The 15,545-nt window shown below is 47.4% G+C and overlaps 1 protein-coding gene across 2 annotated transcripts in view; it reads right to left on the reverse strand.

Moving 5' to 3' along the window:
- The window catches only part of PLXNA4 (plexin A4), a 435,362-nt gene that overhangs the window by 37,007 nt on the left and 382,810 nt on the right, over positions 1 to 15,545 (reverse strand). For both annotated transcript variants that reach the window (XM_056482450.1, XM_056482451.1), the window contains exons 21-25: positions 15,144 to 15,286; positions 10,536 to 10,804; positions 8,104 to 8,170; positions 6,065 to 6,211; positions 1,009 to 1,168 (exon numbers count right to left, since the gene is read on the reverse strand). In XM_056482450.1, coding sequence (XP_056338425.1) covers positions 1,009 to 1,168; positions 6,065 to 6,211; positions 8,104 to 8,170; positions 10,536 to 10,804; positions 15,144 to 15,286 — 786 coding nt within the window. The remainder of the gene's footprint in view (positions 1 to 1,008; positions 1,169 to 6,064; positions 6,212 to 8,103; positions 8,171 to 10,535; positions 10,805 to 15,143; positions 15,287 to 15,545) is intronic.

The following is a 15,545-nucleotide window of genomic DNA, read 5'->3' on the forward strand; positions in this document are numbered from 1 at the left end:
GAACTACAGTGCAATCCAATTAATCCCTGTATTTACAATCTGCAGGTAAAATTCCTGCATCCCATTATGGATGCATCCCTCACCTTCCCAGCAGAACGAACACTCCCAGCCACAGGAGCTGGGCTCTGTGGGGCACCAGACAGCTCAGGAGGTGTGGCTGGGACCCCAACCCTCTGTGTGCACCCTGCCCTGCCTTCCCTCACACCCACCCCAGCTCTCAGCACTCCCCTGCCCACTCACAGCAGCTCCAGAGCCATCGTGGGTCTTTTCTGGGTGATGAACGTCATCTGTTCTTTACTGCTGCTGGTTTTGGCAGCTTGTTTCGTTATTCTTACTGCCTTTGATGAGCAGTTTCTGTCAGGAGCTCCTCCCTCCCTTACACACACACACTCAGACACTTAACTTTAATCCCTGACCTCTCATTCCTGCCTTCATTATTGCTGTGAATTGTTTCTTGGCCTCGGTCCATTCCTTCTCCTTTTGGTTCCTCTACAGCTCAGCTGGTTTTATAGACTCCATCATTTTCCAGCCCAGACTCTTTGAAGGTCACTGAGAGCAAATTCTGGCAGATTCAGCCACAGTGGAGTCCCCAGCCCTGCACCAGACACCTCAGCAATGCCCTGAGCAGATTTTTCTGCAGTTTTTTCATAGCATCCTCCAGTGTGGCACCACACCTGCTTGTGTACCCCAAATTCACCCACTCCTCCCACCAACCTCACTGCAGGTATCATTTTCCCAGAGTCTTTGGCAAGAGAACAAGAACACTCATGCTTTTTCAACCCTTGTCTGTGGGCAGAAAAGCAGGGTGCTGTTATTTTCAAGTCCTCAAGGCCAAATATTCCCTGAGCCAGGAGCACAAACATCACCATAACGTGCCCTCTGCCCTGCCACTGTGATTTCTCTGCCTTGTAGGGGATGTGTTGAGGGCTCCCTGCCCCAGCAGTGTCTGGATGGAATTTGGCCAAATCCCACCTCCCCTTTTCCCCCTGGCCAGGGGTGACCTCCTACCCAGGTCCATGTCAGCAGCTTTGGGCCGGTGGGAGCAGGGCACATTCTTGAAGATGGCATCCAGGATCTTCTCCTTGACCTGTGTGATGGTGTCACAGTTGAGGATCTTCACGGGGATCTCGGGGCTGTTGACGTTGTCGGGGTTCACACAGCTCAGCACCTGGGGCAGAGGCACCACACCTGTCACAGCAGCACTGAAACCCCCTGGGCAGGTCTACAGTGTCCCACAGTGGGGTCTAGGGTGCAAAGAATGGGTGCCAAGGGGGTTCCCTCCCTCCCTCCCATGGGCACAGAGGTGTGGTTTCACATGGGGGTATCTTCATTGTATTTAATCGTGGAGTCACAGAAGGGTTTGGGATGGAAGGGATCATCCAATTCCACCCCTGCCATGGCAGGGACACCTTCCACTATCCCAGGGCGCTCCAAGCCCCATCCAGCCTGGCCTTGGACAATTCCAGGGACATCCAGTTTTCATACAGTGAGGTTTGGTGAAGAAAAATGAGAAAGACCCCAAAAACGCCAAGCATAGGAAAGCACTCTGAGAATTATAAAATTGTAGATTGGTTTGGGTTGGAAGGAACCTTAGAAATCATCTTATCCCAACCCTCTGCCATGGCCAGGGACACTTTCCACTATCCCAGGATGCTCCAAGCCCCATCCAGCCTGGCCTTAGACACTTCCAGGGATCCAGGAGCAGCCACAGCTTCTCTGGGCACCCTGTGCCAGGGCCTCTCACAGGGAAGAATTTCTTTCTTAACAACAAAAATCCAGCTGAGGTTCTGGTGCTTTCAGTAAAAAATGTTCATTGAGATGTCAATGACCTCACTCAGGAGTGGCCTCCTTGCATTGCCACCTGGTTTTGATAATCCCAGTGAAAAACTTCGTTTGTTCCATGCACAGCCATGGAACTGAGCAAACTATAAAGAGTGTTATTAATCTGAAATGCAGGGCTTCTTAAAAAATTAAACACAAACCAACATCAACAACCTTTGCTTTCACATACAGAAGAAGAAAATCAACCCAACTGGCGAGGCCTCTCTTTTCTCAGAAGGAAAATTTAATTTTTTCCACTCTGGCCAGGAGTAAATGCAAAGCATGTGGTGAGGGGGGATGCCTTAAACACAGAGTATTTAGCAGCAATCTCCCTGCTAACCCTTGGCATTGTCTCTGCTGACCATTCTGCTCATTTCTGGTTGCACAAGTGTGAAGTCTATGAAGTTTTATAAACTTAGCACACCTTTGCACTTAAAGGGATGTTCAGTGATGCTCCAGGCTCCACATGGTCATTAAATGTTCCTGTAGTGCTTTTGCAAGTGCAGGTATGTTGATTTTGGTGCCTTAGACAAATTTTAACTTGACTTAAATTCCCTTCTGTAGAATGCAAGAGGTGCTGGACTGTCCATCACTTTTCATCTTCTCCTAAAATGCAGTGGGAACTCAAAACTGGGGTGAAATCCTATCAGTCTAATCACACACTGCCTCACCAGGCTCCCTTTGGTGATGTTTTGCTCAGCTAAGAGGGACTCATGAAGATATTGCTTACAAAGAGCTCTGTGATCTTGCTGGATGAAAGGGGGGATGTAAATAGGAGATATTGATTAGATCATAATGCCATTATTTGTATGTCACTTCCAGAAGTATTGAAAAAGCATCAATTCAGATCATAATAACAGCACAGATCTACAGTTGTGGGGCATCTTTGATCTCAAAGGATCACAGAATTTTACATAAAAGGTACTGTTGAAATGAATCCAGTGTTGAAGGTCATCAGTTGGTGTAGCCCTCTGCAGCTCTCCTGGGTTATGCCCATTCCCAGAAACTTCTTCCTCTGCAAACAACCTGGGTACATCCAGAAAATCCCACCTGACTGCTGAGAGCCTGCACTGGTGTTTAGTTTATGGTTGGACTTAATGACCTTAAAGATGTTTTTCAGCCTAAATTACTGCAGGGAAATGGAGCAGTGATGGCAGCTGGGACAGCTCTTTGGGGTCACACCTGGTTTGGGGACCAAGTTACTCCTCAGTTCCTCCCTCAGTGCTCTGAGCTCAGCTGGATTTTGGGTCAGCTCCCCACAGAAGGCACTTGGTGTTCTTTAAAAGGATCTGAGCTGCCCTGCCAGGCCAGCTGCTGGTGCAGAAGACCCAACACCTCCTGCAGGTGCTGACCAGTGTCCCACACAACAGTGCCAGCTGGAAGGTGACAATGGTGAATTGCTCTTGGATATCCTTGAATTTCACAGGGTGCCACCTTTAGAAGTCAGGAAAACCCTGCCTGAGTGGACCATGCTCATTCACACCCTGACTACAGCAATCCTTGCTTTCCCCTTTTCCAGCTCAGCTGGAAGGAGGGAAGGCAATTCCTCAAAGGGCTGTTCTTGTGTTTCAAGCACACCCCTGGAAACCCCTAAACACCTCCATGTTCATTACAATGGCTGCCAAGGCCTCCCGTGACAATTTTAGGGAATTCAAACACCACTTAAGGAGCCCAACCCCGTTCCCAGAGCACACTGGCTTTGCCATATATTCCCCAGGCTTTACATCATCTTTCCAGTGGAGTTTTCCAGCTGTTCTTGTGTGGAGCATGAAACTTTCCTTCATACTCATAACAACCAAGTCAGAAACAAATCCCACTGCTCCAGCAGTGCTGCTCAGAGACTCCAACACCATCCTGGGTGTCAGACTGGTGGGGAAGAGACCCCATGATGGCCTGAGTTGTGTTCCTACAGGACTGGTCACTCTGAGGGAGGTTTTGTGATGTGGGTCTCCTAAAAGCAGTGTTGCTGCTCCATCACCCACCACCATTATTGGGTTTCAGGGATATGTGACTGTTTGGGCACTGAGAGGACACCAGCACTTGTTCTGTCACTCACTGAGGTCTGTGTCCCACCAGCTGCTGGGTGGGAGCACATGGAGAAGTTACCCCTGAGCCCTGCTCTCCCACTGACTCTGTGTGACCTTGGGACATCTCATTTCTCTGGATTTGTGTTTATTGACCTCTCACTCCATCCTTGGCCTTTTTTGTTTTTTTAATCTGCAAGCTCTTCCAGCCATGAGCTGTCTCTGAGTGTCCATATACATGCAAAGCTTGGCTCAGCTAAGCCCTGATTTCCACTAGGATTAGTGGCATTTAAATAATAAAGGTACAATTTGTGATTATTCACATGGTGACCCCAGTTCTGAGTTTCAGTGGTTTTTCCTGAGACCAGGATATCTCTGCAGCTCCTGTCCCAGGGACAGAAATCCTTCTCTCACTTCTATATGAGGCTGGAATGTTCCATGGGGTTTTCATACAGTGAGGTTTGGTGAAGAAAAATGAGAAAGAGCCCAGAAAAGCCAAGCATAGGAAAGCATCCTGAGAATTATAATTGTAGAATGGTTAGGGTTGGAAGGAACCTTAGAAATTATCTTATCCCAACCCTCTGCATGGGCAGGGACACCTTCCACTATCCCAGGCTGCTCCAAGCTCTGTCCAGCCTGGTTTTGGACATTCCCAGGGATCCAGGAGCAGCCACAGCTTCTAATTTCCAATCTAAACCTACTCTCTTTCAGTTTGAAGTCATTCCCTCTTGTCTTCTCACTCCAGGCTTCTGTAAATAATCTCTCTCAATTTTTCTGTTGGAATTCCCATATTACAACCACTGCAGTTCTGGCTTTGTTTCATTACTCTATATTTTTAATAAAAGATGTCAGGAGGCTCAAGGAAGGTAGAAGAAGGACAAAATAAAACAGAAATAAAGAGAAACAGAAACGAAGAACAATCCTGTTCATATTCTGCTCCTTCTTAATCTCCTTCACCAGAGCTGATCTCTGTAAATCTGCTGAGATTCCTATCAGGATATATTTGTCTGCTCTTGAGATGTAAGAGGGAGAGCTGATTATCATCAAACAGCACAAAGCCAGCAGAGGAGAGCTTTGTTCAGCCTGATGTATAATTACTACCCTTTGCTGGCTGCTTTAGATCAAGCCTAAAAGGATCTGGGGGATTTCCTTCAGTGAAAGTGATCACTCTGTGGCTGCATTTTTTCTCCTTTCTGCTCATTTTCTCCATGTGTGATCAGCCCTCTGAAATTTTAGACATAACAGCAGAGAAGGACCACGCTGCCATTTCAGTAGGAAAGTCACGTTTTTAATATGCAAAATAAAACTGTGGAATTATTGGAGAATTAAGTCCACCCCCTCATCAGACTTGGGTTCAATCAAAGCTCAGCTCTAGACTGGAGTTACAGAGCAGAAAAGGGCATTTCTAGTATCAGACTGCTTGGACTAAAGCCTAAGACAGGTCTAAGACAAGTTAAGGTCTAAGACTTGGAACTAAATGATTTTAGGGTCCCTCCAACCCAAACCATCCCATGATTCTGTGACTGGACACAGCTCTCAGAGGTACCTGGAGCTAAGTGAGATGAATGTCCCTCATCTGAAAGTGCAAATAAAACAATCTGATCAGTTTAGAGCATCTTCTGACTGTCCTAAAACTTGTGATTTGCTGAGAATAAAGATGAAAAAGGGAAATAGAAAAATTACAAGGATCATTGAAGGCTTAGAAAGTGTTCCTCATCCAGCAGAGCCTTAGAAACTCAGTGGATTTAGTGCATCTGGGGAAGAATGAAGGCTCACAAACACACTAGGAAGAGATATCTAATTCTCTTTAATTGATGCTCTTTAATCAAGTGGGAAGAGGGTGTAATCTCAGAGCAGAAGCTAAAGCTGCACATATGCAAAGAGTATCTTGCACCACGCAGACAATTCCATTCTGAGGGAAATGGCTGAGTGACAGGGATTAGTTTCCTTCCCCTTGAAATCTTTAAAGCAAGTTCCTTCTTCTTTGACTTGTGCTTTCTCCAAAGCTGACCTGATAGGTCCCTGCACTGTGTACCTCTGGCTATCCCTTGGTGCTGAAATCCTCACTGGAGAAACACAAATTTTAACAGCCAGCCTTAGGCAGCATTACTAGTAAAACACAAGAACAAGCCATGCCAGAGGGTGAGTCACTGGTTTCTGCTGTCCTTTGGGCAGCAGGCTCTGGAGCAGCCCAGGGAAGGGGAGCCCAGGGCACTCACCAGGGTCTTGTAGTCGATCTGCTGCCGGATGAGCTTGTCCTCGCTCAGCGAGTACCGCGCCTCGCCCGTGATGGAGTCGATGGGGCCCTTCTCCATCTGCTGCTTGATGGCACAGAACAGGGAGAAGAGAGGCTCTCCAGCACACTCCTGCAGGAGGAAGGGGAGCCACGAGGTGAAACTGCAGGCTGGAATTAGAATTCAGCCCGGGCACCCCTGTGTCTGCCTTGGTTTGCCATCCCAAATGGCTCACGATGGATAAATCAATGGGAACCAGTCTGTTCCAACAGCACAGGATCAGAGGTGACCCTGCACTTCCACAGAGTGAAGCCAGCCCTTGGTCCTGTGCAGTGCCAGGAGTTAGACTTGATGATCTTTGTGGGTTCATTCAACTCAGCTTATTCTGTTTGTCCCTGCCATGGGACAGAGGTGTCAGTGTCCCTGGCAATGCTGGGGCTGTTCAAGTGGTTGCCACCAAGCCAGAGCTTGGCACTGGTGGAGCAGGTGGTGGGATGGGTCCCAAATCACCTTGGGAGCAGGTTTGAAAAGGAGATGGATGGCTGGTGCCCCACCCTGGGTGTCTGTGCAGAGTCCACAGACTCCCTGAGCACTCTCCTGCTGCAGCAAACAGGAGTGCCCGGCCCCAGATGTGCCCCTGGAGCTGTGGGGAGGTGACAGAAATGTGGGATCCCCAGCACAGGGCAGCAGCAAGCAGCCCCAGGCAAGCACAGCAAAGCTCATCCATCCCAAATTTCTCATTATTCCCACTCACTGCACTCCTCTTCCCACCCTTTTCCTCCCTGCTGCACTCCCCCAGTGCCATGCACCCCAAGCTTTCTTCACCCCTCCCTCCTCCTCCCCTCTCACCCTCTTGTGTCCCAACTCAACCACTGAGCGAGGTCATTTTCCTCTGGTGTAAATCCCAGCGAAAACAAGTTAATAATCGGGAGCAAAGTGGTCCCTTTTTCAGTCCCTACACCTGTCTCCCACTTAATTAGCTTATCTGCCAGCAGCATATTGCTTCTGTGTGCCTGTCTCCTGCCCTTATCAGGCCTCTGCTCAGGCTAAGGCAAGAAGACAAGTAGCTGAGTGGGGTGAAAAAAGCCTATTATAAAAGCAGCTCTTTAGAGAGTCACCTCCTTATATCCTTTCCTTTCAGCTGAAAGCAGGGATCTGATACTGAAGTCACTGAAATTACCTTCCAGGGACCTTCAGAACTTTCCCATGTGCTCGTCCTTGAACTGGTCGTGCCTGGGGAAGGCTCAGGGGGATTGGGGTTTATTTGTAAAGCCTCAGATTGCCTGGCAGAGGTGGTTATTCTGTCCAAATGAGGATGTGAGGTGGGAGGATATTTAGCAGCTGCAGTGGGAGTGGGGGAGAGGTGCAGAGCTCAGCTCCTCTCAAAAGGCTGGCTCTGAGCAGTTTGTGATTCTTGAGGCTCAGTGTGGGTCCCCCAGGGGAAACTGGATCTCCCAGCAGTCAGTGACAGGGCTCAAAGACTGAAAGACTTTTTTAACTGCACAAACCCCAAGGAGACATCCCAGGAGGAATGGGAGAGTTCAGGGGGTGCCTCAAATTCTTCCACTCGAGTTCTTTCACACAGCTGTGCTGATGGGTGTCCCTCCACTGCTCGTGGGGCTGTGTCTCAGTACTGCCTCTGAGCTGGGGTGGAAGGAGATCTCCATGCCCTGTGCACTGAAAATATGGGTCACCACATGATGGAGACCTCAGTCTGCTGTTAAAAGGACAGCATTTTCCACACAGGTCTCAGTCAGGCTCTGAAATCTTTCCCATTTCAGCACTGACCCTCAGATCCCACCTCTGTACAAGACAGAGACCAACTAGTTGCCTCTCTAGCAAAGTGTCCCTCTTTGTTCTCCCTGGGTCAGAAAATAGCCCATACCCTGTTAGGCACTGACCTCCTTCCAGAGGCAAAAAAAAATCCTTTAACTTTACATCTAGGAAGTTTTCACCCCAGCTAATCCTCACCAAGAAGAAATGCTTTAAAGCAGCTGTATTTCCAGGCATGCTCCTCCTCTTACCTTGAGGAACTTGTAGAGGAGGAAGGTGAACCAGTTGGTGAGCATTTTCTCAGCCACAGACTCTGTCCTAAAGTGAGAAAAAAAGAGGATTGGAAATGAGTTAGTAAAAAAAACAATACTGTCCTTGTCCATCTTCCTGCCCAGTGGGAAGTCTGTCATGGCACCATCAGGATTTAGCACATCCTAGGTTCCCTGTTTTAGTTTTGGATTTAGGAGACCTGCAGGAAAACCCTTGCTGCCCTGTTGATTCTCTTCTACAAGTCCCTGTGTATCTGTTTTTCAGTTTCTCCAACAACCAAAAGGAGTCCACGACATTTGAGGGAATCATTCCGAGGAGCTCAGGGGGGATAAATCCATCAAATCCAAGGAGCTCAGAGCAAGGCCATATGTCAAGGAGGCTGTATAAATACTCAGGAGAGACAGATCTAAGTCTCTGGGGAACAGTTATCTGGCTCTGCCTATCTCCCTGGCATTTGGGAGTGATTACACTCCTCAATGTGTCAATGTGGCACGAACACGGAGCTCATCCTTCTGCCCTTGAGCACTCTGTGCTCAGTCAAACAAAAATCCATCTCAGACCTTCAGGGTGAGCTTCTTCTGCAGAAACTTGCTCGCTCCAGCCCACACACTGGAGAAAAATCAAGAGGAACCAAGAGAAACTTGGAGAAGCCAAGAAAAAAGAAGAGTCCCTGCCTGGAAAAATTAAAGTGGGTCCTCCTTGTCCCAGCTCTCACCAAAACTGTGCAGAGGTTCTTGCTTGTTGTTGCTGCTGATCTCTGCCCAGAAAATCTCTTTGGGGCCATAAATGTCATGTGGGATGAACAGTGGGCACAGGTGAGGTGAGAAAAAAACTTCTCCAAAACTGCAAAAGATTCCATTTCACAGGGAAAGGAAGCATCCAGTTGGATGCAGCTGCTTGAGGTCTTCACACTAACATCTGACCCAGGGCACTGAGCTATTGATATGTTCTGTTCTGGTGCTGCTCAGTGCAGACCTTCCTTCTCTGGCTTCTCCTGGTGTTTCCAGGATGTGCCTTCTTTGTTTACTGGCTTTCCTTCCAAAGGCCACCATTAATTTCCAATAAAGAGGATTAGACTTAGACAAGAGCTGGAAGAAGGAGAAAGAGGAAAGATGGGATGCTCAGTGTGAGCACAAGGGAAGACAAAGAGATGGAGAAAGGGCAAGGAAAAGGATGAAATGAAGGGGGGAGGCAGGGCCATCCAGCATCAGAAAAGAAGCACAGGCAGGAAGCCTGGGGACAGCTGGAGGGTGGTCACCAGCCAGGCTGTAGGGCTGGATCAAATCAGACTCAACTGACACCAAAGCAAAGTCCAGCCTCTGCCCCTGGCATTGCTGCCCTGAATGCCAGGAAGTGCCTCCTGCTCCTTTTCTGCTGGTTCTGCACAGTGGGCTGCGTGCCAGATGAAAAACCTCCCAGCCCAGCAGGCACCAGAGATCCCCTCTGTGTCCAAGCCATCCATTGCAATCAGCTGAGGGCTCCTCAGAGTCAGCTCTGAGCTGTGGCAAAGGCCACTCATCTCCAGAAGACTCCCCATGATTTTATTTAGGGCCCTTGAAGCAGGAGGGTTGGTTCAATCTGTGAAAAGGAGGTGAATCTGATCCTAAAGGGAGAAGAGGCAGCACTTCCCTAGGCAGGGAAAGGAATTAATTAGCAGCAGATTCCTAAATTGAGGTTTCCCACAGAACTGTGGAGTTTAGACCTTAGACCAGGCCAAGAAGCATCAATACAAATTTGTATGAAACCAATTCTGTTGTCTCTCTCTTCTGCTGATTTCCACTAACCCTCAGCTCTGTGAGAGAAATGAGATCTCACAATGCAGCTGAACTTTCCACATGTCCATAGTTAACTCAGGAACAAGAAACAAAACTGGGAAATCCATGTCCCAGGCAGGAGATGGAAGAAGTTCCCATCCTCTCACCAGGGGTTTAATACACCATATATGTGATATTCATACAGGTCCTACACAACATGATTGGAGTTTTGAGGTTAAAAGGAAGCATGAGCATAAATTAACATCTTAAGCATGCAAAGAGGCCAGAAATAGGATTGAGCTTTTCCTGTCCTCATGAAACTTTCTGGAGGATGCACATGAAAATCCAGAGGTGGATTAGTACTGCAACTTTTGATCATTGACAACTTTTGATCATTGACAGCTTTTGATCGTTGACAAATTTTGATCATTGATTACTTTTGATCATTGACAGCTTTTGATCATTGACAAATTTTGATCATTGACAAATTTTGATCATTGACTACTTTTGGGTAATTTTTGGTGCTTTTGGGTATATTTTGGTACTTTTTGGTACTTTTTGGCTAGAGAAGAGACGGAGCAAGATCTACACCTCCAAAGACGATGACGACGTTCGCGCAACCTTCCCAGCCCGGCTCCTTGCACGCCCTCCCTCCTCACCTCCGGAGCAGCAGCTTGGGGTGGTTCTTGCTCTCCAGGTTCTTGTCGATGAGGTCGGCCAGGAGCTGTTTGAGGACGTCGGTGGCGTACTCCAGCTTGCTCTGCAGCACCGTCATGATGAGCGAGGCCACGTTGCCGCGGTCGCGCATGGAGAAGCTGCGCTGCGACTCCAGCGTGCGGATGAAGGACAGCAGGAAAACCTTGTTGTTGATCAGCTGGGCAAAGAGCTTCAGGCCCTTCTCCACCCGTTCCTGTCGGTAGCCAGGGACCTGCACAAGAAAAAAAAAGGAGGTTTTTTTCCCTTTTCCTTGTTTTTCCGTTGTCAGGTGTCCTGTTGTCACACTCTCTCTGCTCTCATTCCTCCAGTTCCTCAGCTAAGGAAAGACAGGAAGGGAATCCACACACCATCACAGGAAGGGAATCCACACACCATCACAGGAAGGGAATCCATGCACCATCACAGGAAGGGAATCCACACACCATCACAGGAAGGGAATCCATGCATCATCAGGGAAAGGGAATCCACACACCATCACAGGAAGGGAATCCATGCACCATCACAGGAAGGGAATCCACACACCATCACAGGAAGGGAATCCACACACCATCACAGGAAGGGAATCCACACACCATCACAGGAAGGGAATCCACACACCATCACAGGAAGGGAATCCATGCATCATCACAGGAAGGGAATCCATGCATCATCACAGGAAGGGAATCCACACACCATCACAGGAAGGGAATCCACACACCATCACAGGAAGGGAATCCACACACCATCACAGGAAGGGAATCCACACACCATCACAGGAAGGGAATCCACACACCATCACAGGAAGGGAATCCATGCATCATCAGGGAAAGGGAATCCATGCACCATCAGAGGAAGGGAATCCACACATCATCACAGGAAGGGAATCTATCCATCATCACAGGAAGGGAATCTATACATCATCTAATGATTAGGAAGTTTGAGAAGACCCCCAGCCACATCCAGATGATTTTTCCAATCCTGTGTTCCCCTCTCTAAACAAAACATCCAAAAGGGATTTTTGGTGCCTAAATGTGTCACCATGCCACGTTATATTTTTATTTTAGTCAGATTGAAGTTTTACTCTGATTTCACCCAAAAATTCTTTCTCAATCCTGCAAGAAACCTTGCAGAGGTTTGGAGTTCAGCTTTAGGGAGCTGGGAGAGGCAGCAAGAGAGTGAATGGGTGAGATTTTGAGATGAAGAGATGCAGTGAGGCAGTGGCTGAGGTGGTGACCCTGGAACTGGGGCTTGGTTTGAAGAGCAAGGCAGGTGAGGGTGTAAGGACACCCTGAGCTCCAGCAGAACCCCTGGATTTGGGAGCTGAGGTGTTTTGGAGTCAGTGATTGGTATGCCTCATATTTCTCAGTTGAGAGAGGCTATGAACTCATTTTTATATGGAAAAATTTAGGACCTCAATTCTGGAGCCTGGGCACCGCAGAGGTCTTTTTGATCCTTCTGGCTCTAGGCAAAAATGGAGCCTAAACAGAGAACCCCAAACTCATCCCTCCACTTGCTGAAGCTGTTCCAGCCCTTGAAAAAACTTTCTTGGAAGCTGGAGGGTCTCACCACAGAGCAACACATGTCACCAAGGCATATATGAATTAATAACCACCAAATTTGGCACTTTAATACAAAATAAGTTGGCTTGCTTTAACAGCCAAGCAATGCAAGACCCCTTATAGAGTTGTTACTTTTTCATACTGGAAATTAAAGTTCTCAACTCTTTTTGCATCCAACAAATAAATTACTTCCTAAATGGATTGAGACAACCAACAAACCACCACCACCCACCCCGCCAATAATTATTTTTAACTCACTTGCTTGAACATTTAATATTGTCTATCCCTGGGTTATTATGGAGAATTAAAACAAAATAACAAGAAAAGTATTTTGTGCTGCATCTGGAAGCAGTTAATTAGCAAATGAACTGGAAATAAGTAAGACCTTCTCACTGTGGGATCTGTGCTGGGGCCTTTTGCAATAAATAGCAATTCCTTCTGGGTGCTACAGAGCAGGGAGCAGAATGGGAGCTGCCTTCACGTTGGTAGCCATAGATGCTGACACTGAGAGAGCTGGTGAAGCTTCACAAAGGATTAAGGAAAAAAAAACCAAAGAATGGAATGAAAGGAAGAAGAGATCAAAGGTGTTGGATTGAAACATTAGCTCAGTGTGTATCTACATAGGGGAGCATCCGTGCTAAGGCCTCTGCAGGGGTCAGATGCTGTTCTGTGATCAGCTGGACGGGGTTAATGAATGTAGGGATTGAAACTGGCTGTGGGGATAATGGAAGTGTTTGTGTGTGCACACATGTGAGAGGGAGGTTCAGCACCCCTCGATTGTAGGAGCTGCTCATCCTGAGGGAAAGCAGCTGGGTGCCACTCAACCTGCCCTCCAAGTCTATAGGGTAGTCATGTGTAACTCAGCCTCCTACCCAGTCCCACAAGCCCTCCTTGCTGACAGATCAGGTTTTTTAATGTCTCTCTCCACACAGTCGGATGAATTTTGGCTCTTCCGAATGGCAGGAGCAAAGCTGAGCAGGCATCTCTGATTACACAGCCAGCCAAGCGTGGGCCTGCCTGTGCCAGCTCCTGCTCCTCCTTCCTGCAAGCCAAGCCCAGGTCTGGCCTCCAGCAATCTCCCAGCCCCATGCCAGAGCCTCTCTGGAGCTCAGAGCCTGCCAAAGGCTTTGCAGAGAGCTCAGCCAACACCTTGGCCATGGTGCAGCTCCTGATTCTCCAGCCCAGGTATTCCTAGAGCAGAGCCCGTCCATCTGCCAGAGCATGGAGCAGATTTTAGCCTGGCAGACCTCACCTGGGCTCCCACCAAGCTCCTGTCACCACTCAGGTAATGCAGGCTCTGTGTAGACCCTAAGATTTGTGAGCAATATCTCACTGTACTCCCATCTCCCTCCAGAGAGTTGGGGTGGAGCAGGAAGATGTGGGCAGTGTTGGAGTGTGTGAAACAGGCTCCTCTGAGTTCCTCAGAGATCAGAACACAGGGATTGCCTTAAAAACCTTTAGAGAAATTAAAGTATATTAAACAATACATTTAGGTTGTATAATAATGCACATAGGCATGAAATAGAGGTGCAAGCCTTAGTTTTAAGTGAGTAGAAATATTATTAAGTTGCATAAATATGAAGTCGAATTCTTAGTTTAAAAAAGTAAGAATATGCTTTAAGTTCTTTAAAAGAGTAAAAAGCTCTAGAATCTAGTGCAAAGATTAGGCCTCAGTGAAAGTTCAAAAATTTAGCTCCAGACATAGTGAAAACATAATAAGAACATTGCTTATATTCTTCAGATAGAGCAGATAGAATTACTGGCGTGAATAGATAGGCTATATGTGCAAGTTATGTGTAAGGATTAACACCACTTTCATACAATAGAACTAGAATTCTAAAAAGGTTTAGAAGAAATGCTTCAAGTTTTTTTTTTTAGCTCATTGGGTAATTAACAAATAAAAATCTGTGTAATGGAAGAGAGCTCTCTCTCTTCCTCCACCATCATTATCATCAATACCACCACATGGGAGAAGAGGAAGAACAAGAAGAGAAGAAGAAAAAGAAACACCCTCTACTCAGGGCTCTGTACCAGAGAACTGCTGCTCCTGCCTCTGCCCAGAACTTTTTACCAGGCTGCAGCTTCTGCTTTTATTCAGGGCTCTATGCCAGGAAACTTGTAGCACAGACTTTGTCATTTGAGAATCTTTGTCTTTGAGACTCTACAAATAAACAAATTTACAGCAACCAGTAACTGCTCTTGACTCTTTGAAGACCTAAATCCATGAGAATCTCAACAGGGCAGACTGACACTGTGGTTTTCCACTGCAAACCAGATTGCAGTAAAGGTGAACCTCCCTTAGTGACAGAGGGTTATTTTTATAGGGGTTGCTACACAGAAAACCTGGTCTCTTAGTAGTGTGAGGGTCATGCAAAGCTGGATGGCACAGGCAAACATGCTCCTGTCATACAACAGGTTTTCCTTGTCCCTGAGTGGCAGAAAATATTAAATCCAGTCAAAAACCCAAGCTACAGAAGGGTTAAGACCAAAGAGAAGCTTAATTGAGTAGACCTAATGCACATGGATTTATGAGTCTTCCAAACAAGTGAGTGATCAGACAGAATTTAGCAGGTAACAAGTGACAGGATGGGAAGAAATGGCCTTAAAATTGTGTCAGGGAGGTCTAGATTGGAAATTAGGAAAAATTTGTTCACTGAAAGGATGATCAGATGGTGGGACAAGCTGTGCAGGGGAGTTGTGGGATCACAATCCCTAGAAGTTTTCAAAAAGTGTGTGGATTTTACACAAGGATACATGGTTTGGAAATGGAATTGGCAGCATTGGGTTGATGACTGGATTCCATGATCTTAGAGGTCTCTTACAACCTAAATGATTTTATGATCTAATATGATCTAAGATAACAGCAAAATTTCCCCTTTTAACCTGACTTTTAACAGGCCCTGTTTCACCCCTTGAAAGTCATCACACCGCCACCAGTGACACAGAATCTCTGGAATTCAGGACTGAGCAGGGAGGCATGAGAGGAGCTAGAGGCAGGAAATGCTGTTTTACCTCCAAATCCCTCAGGACTGGGTGATCTTCAATGCCAGGGAACAGCACCCTCATGGTGTAGGTTCGGTAGTCGAGGAACGGGATCCCGGCGCCGTCCAGGTCACTCGTCAGCTCATGGATATCTGTCTGCAGCTCTGCAAAGGCTGGCACAGAAACACAGCAACTCAGGGAGCAGGGAAAACCCTCAGCAGGATCAGATCAGCCTCACCAGAATGGGAAAAGCACCCTCATGAATGAGAATAAGGAGAGGCAATGTGGAGAGGAAGAAGGTGGACGAGAGCAGAGTCACCTTTCACATCTCAGCCCTTCCCCAGGGACATGTGCCAAGGCTTTCTGTGGATTTTGAATTATCAAATCCAGTTAGGGCAGGGTGGAGAAAGCCTGGACTAAGGGAAAGTCAGA

This window comes from Oenanthe melanoleuca, chromosome 1A (assembly GCF_029582105.1).
Source record: "Oenanthe melanoleuca isolate GR-GAL-2019-014 chromosome 1A, OMel1.0, whole genome shotgun sequence".
NCBI classification, from domain to species: domain Eukaryota; kingdom Metazoa; phylum Chordata; class Aves; order Passeriformes; family Muscicapidae; genus Oenanthe; species Oenanthe melanoleuca.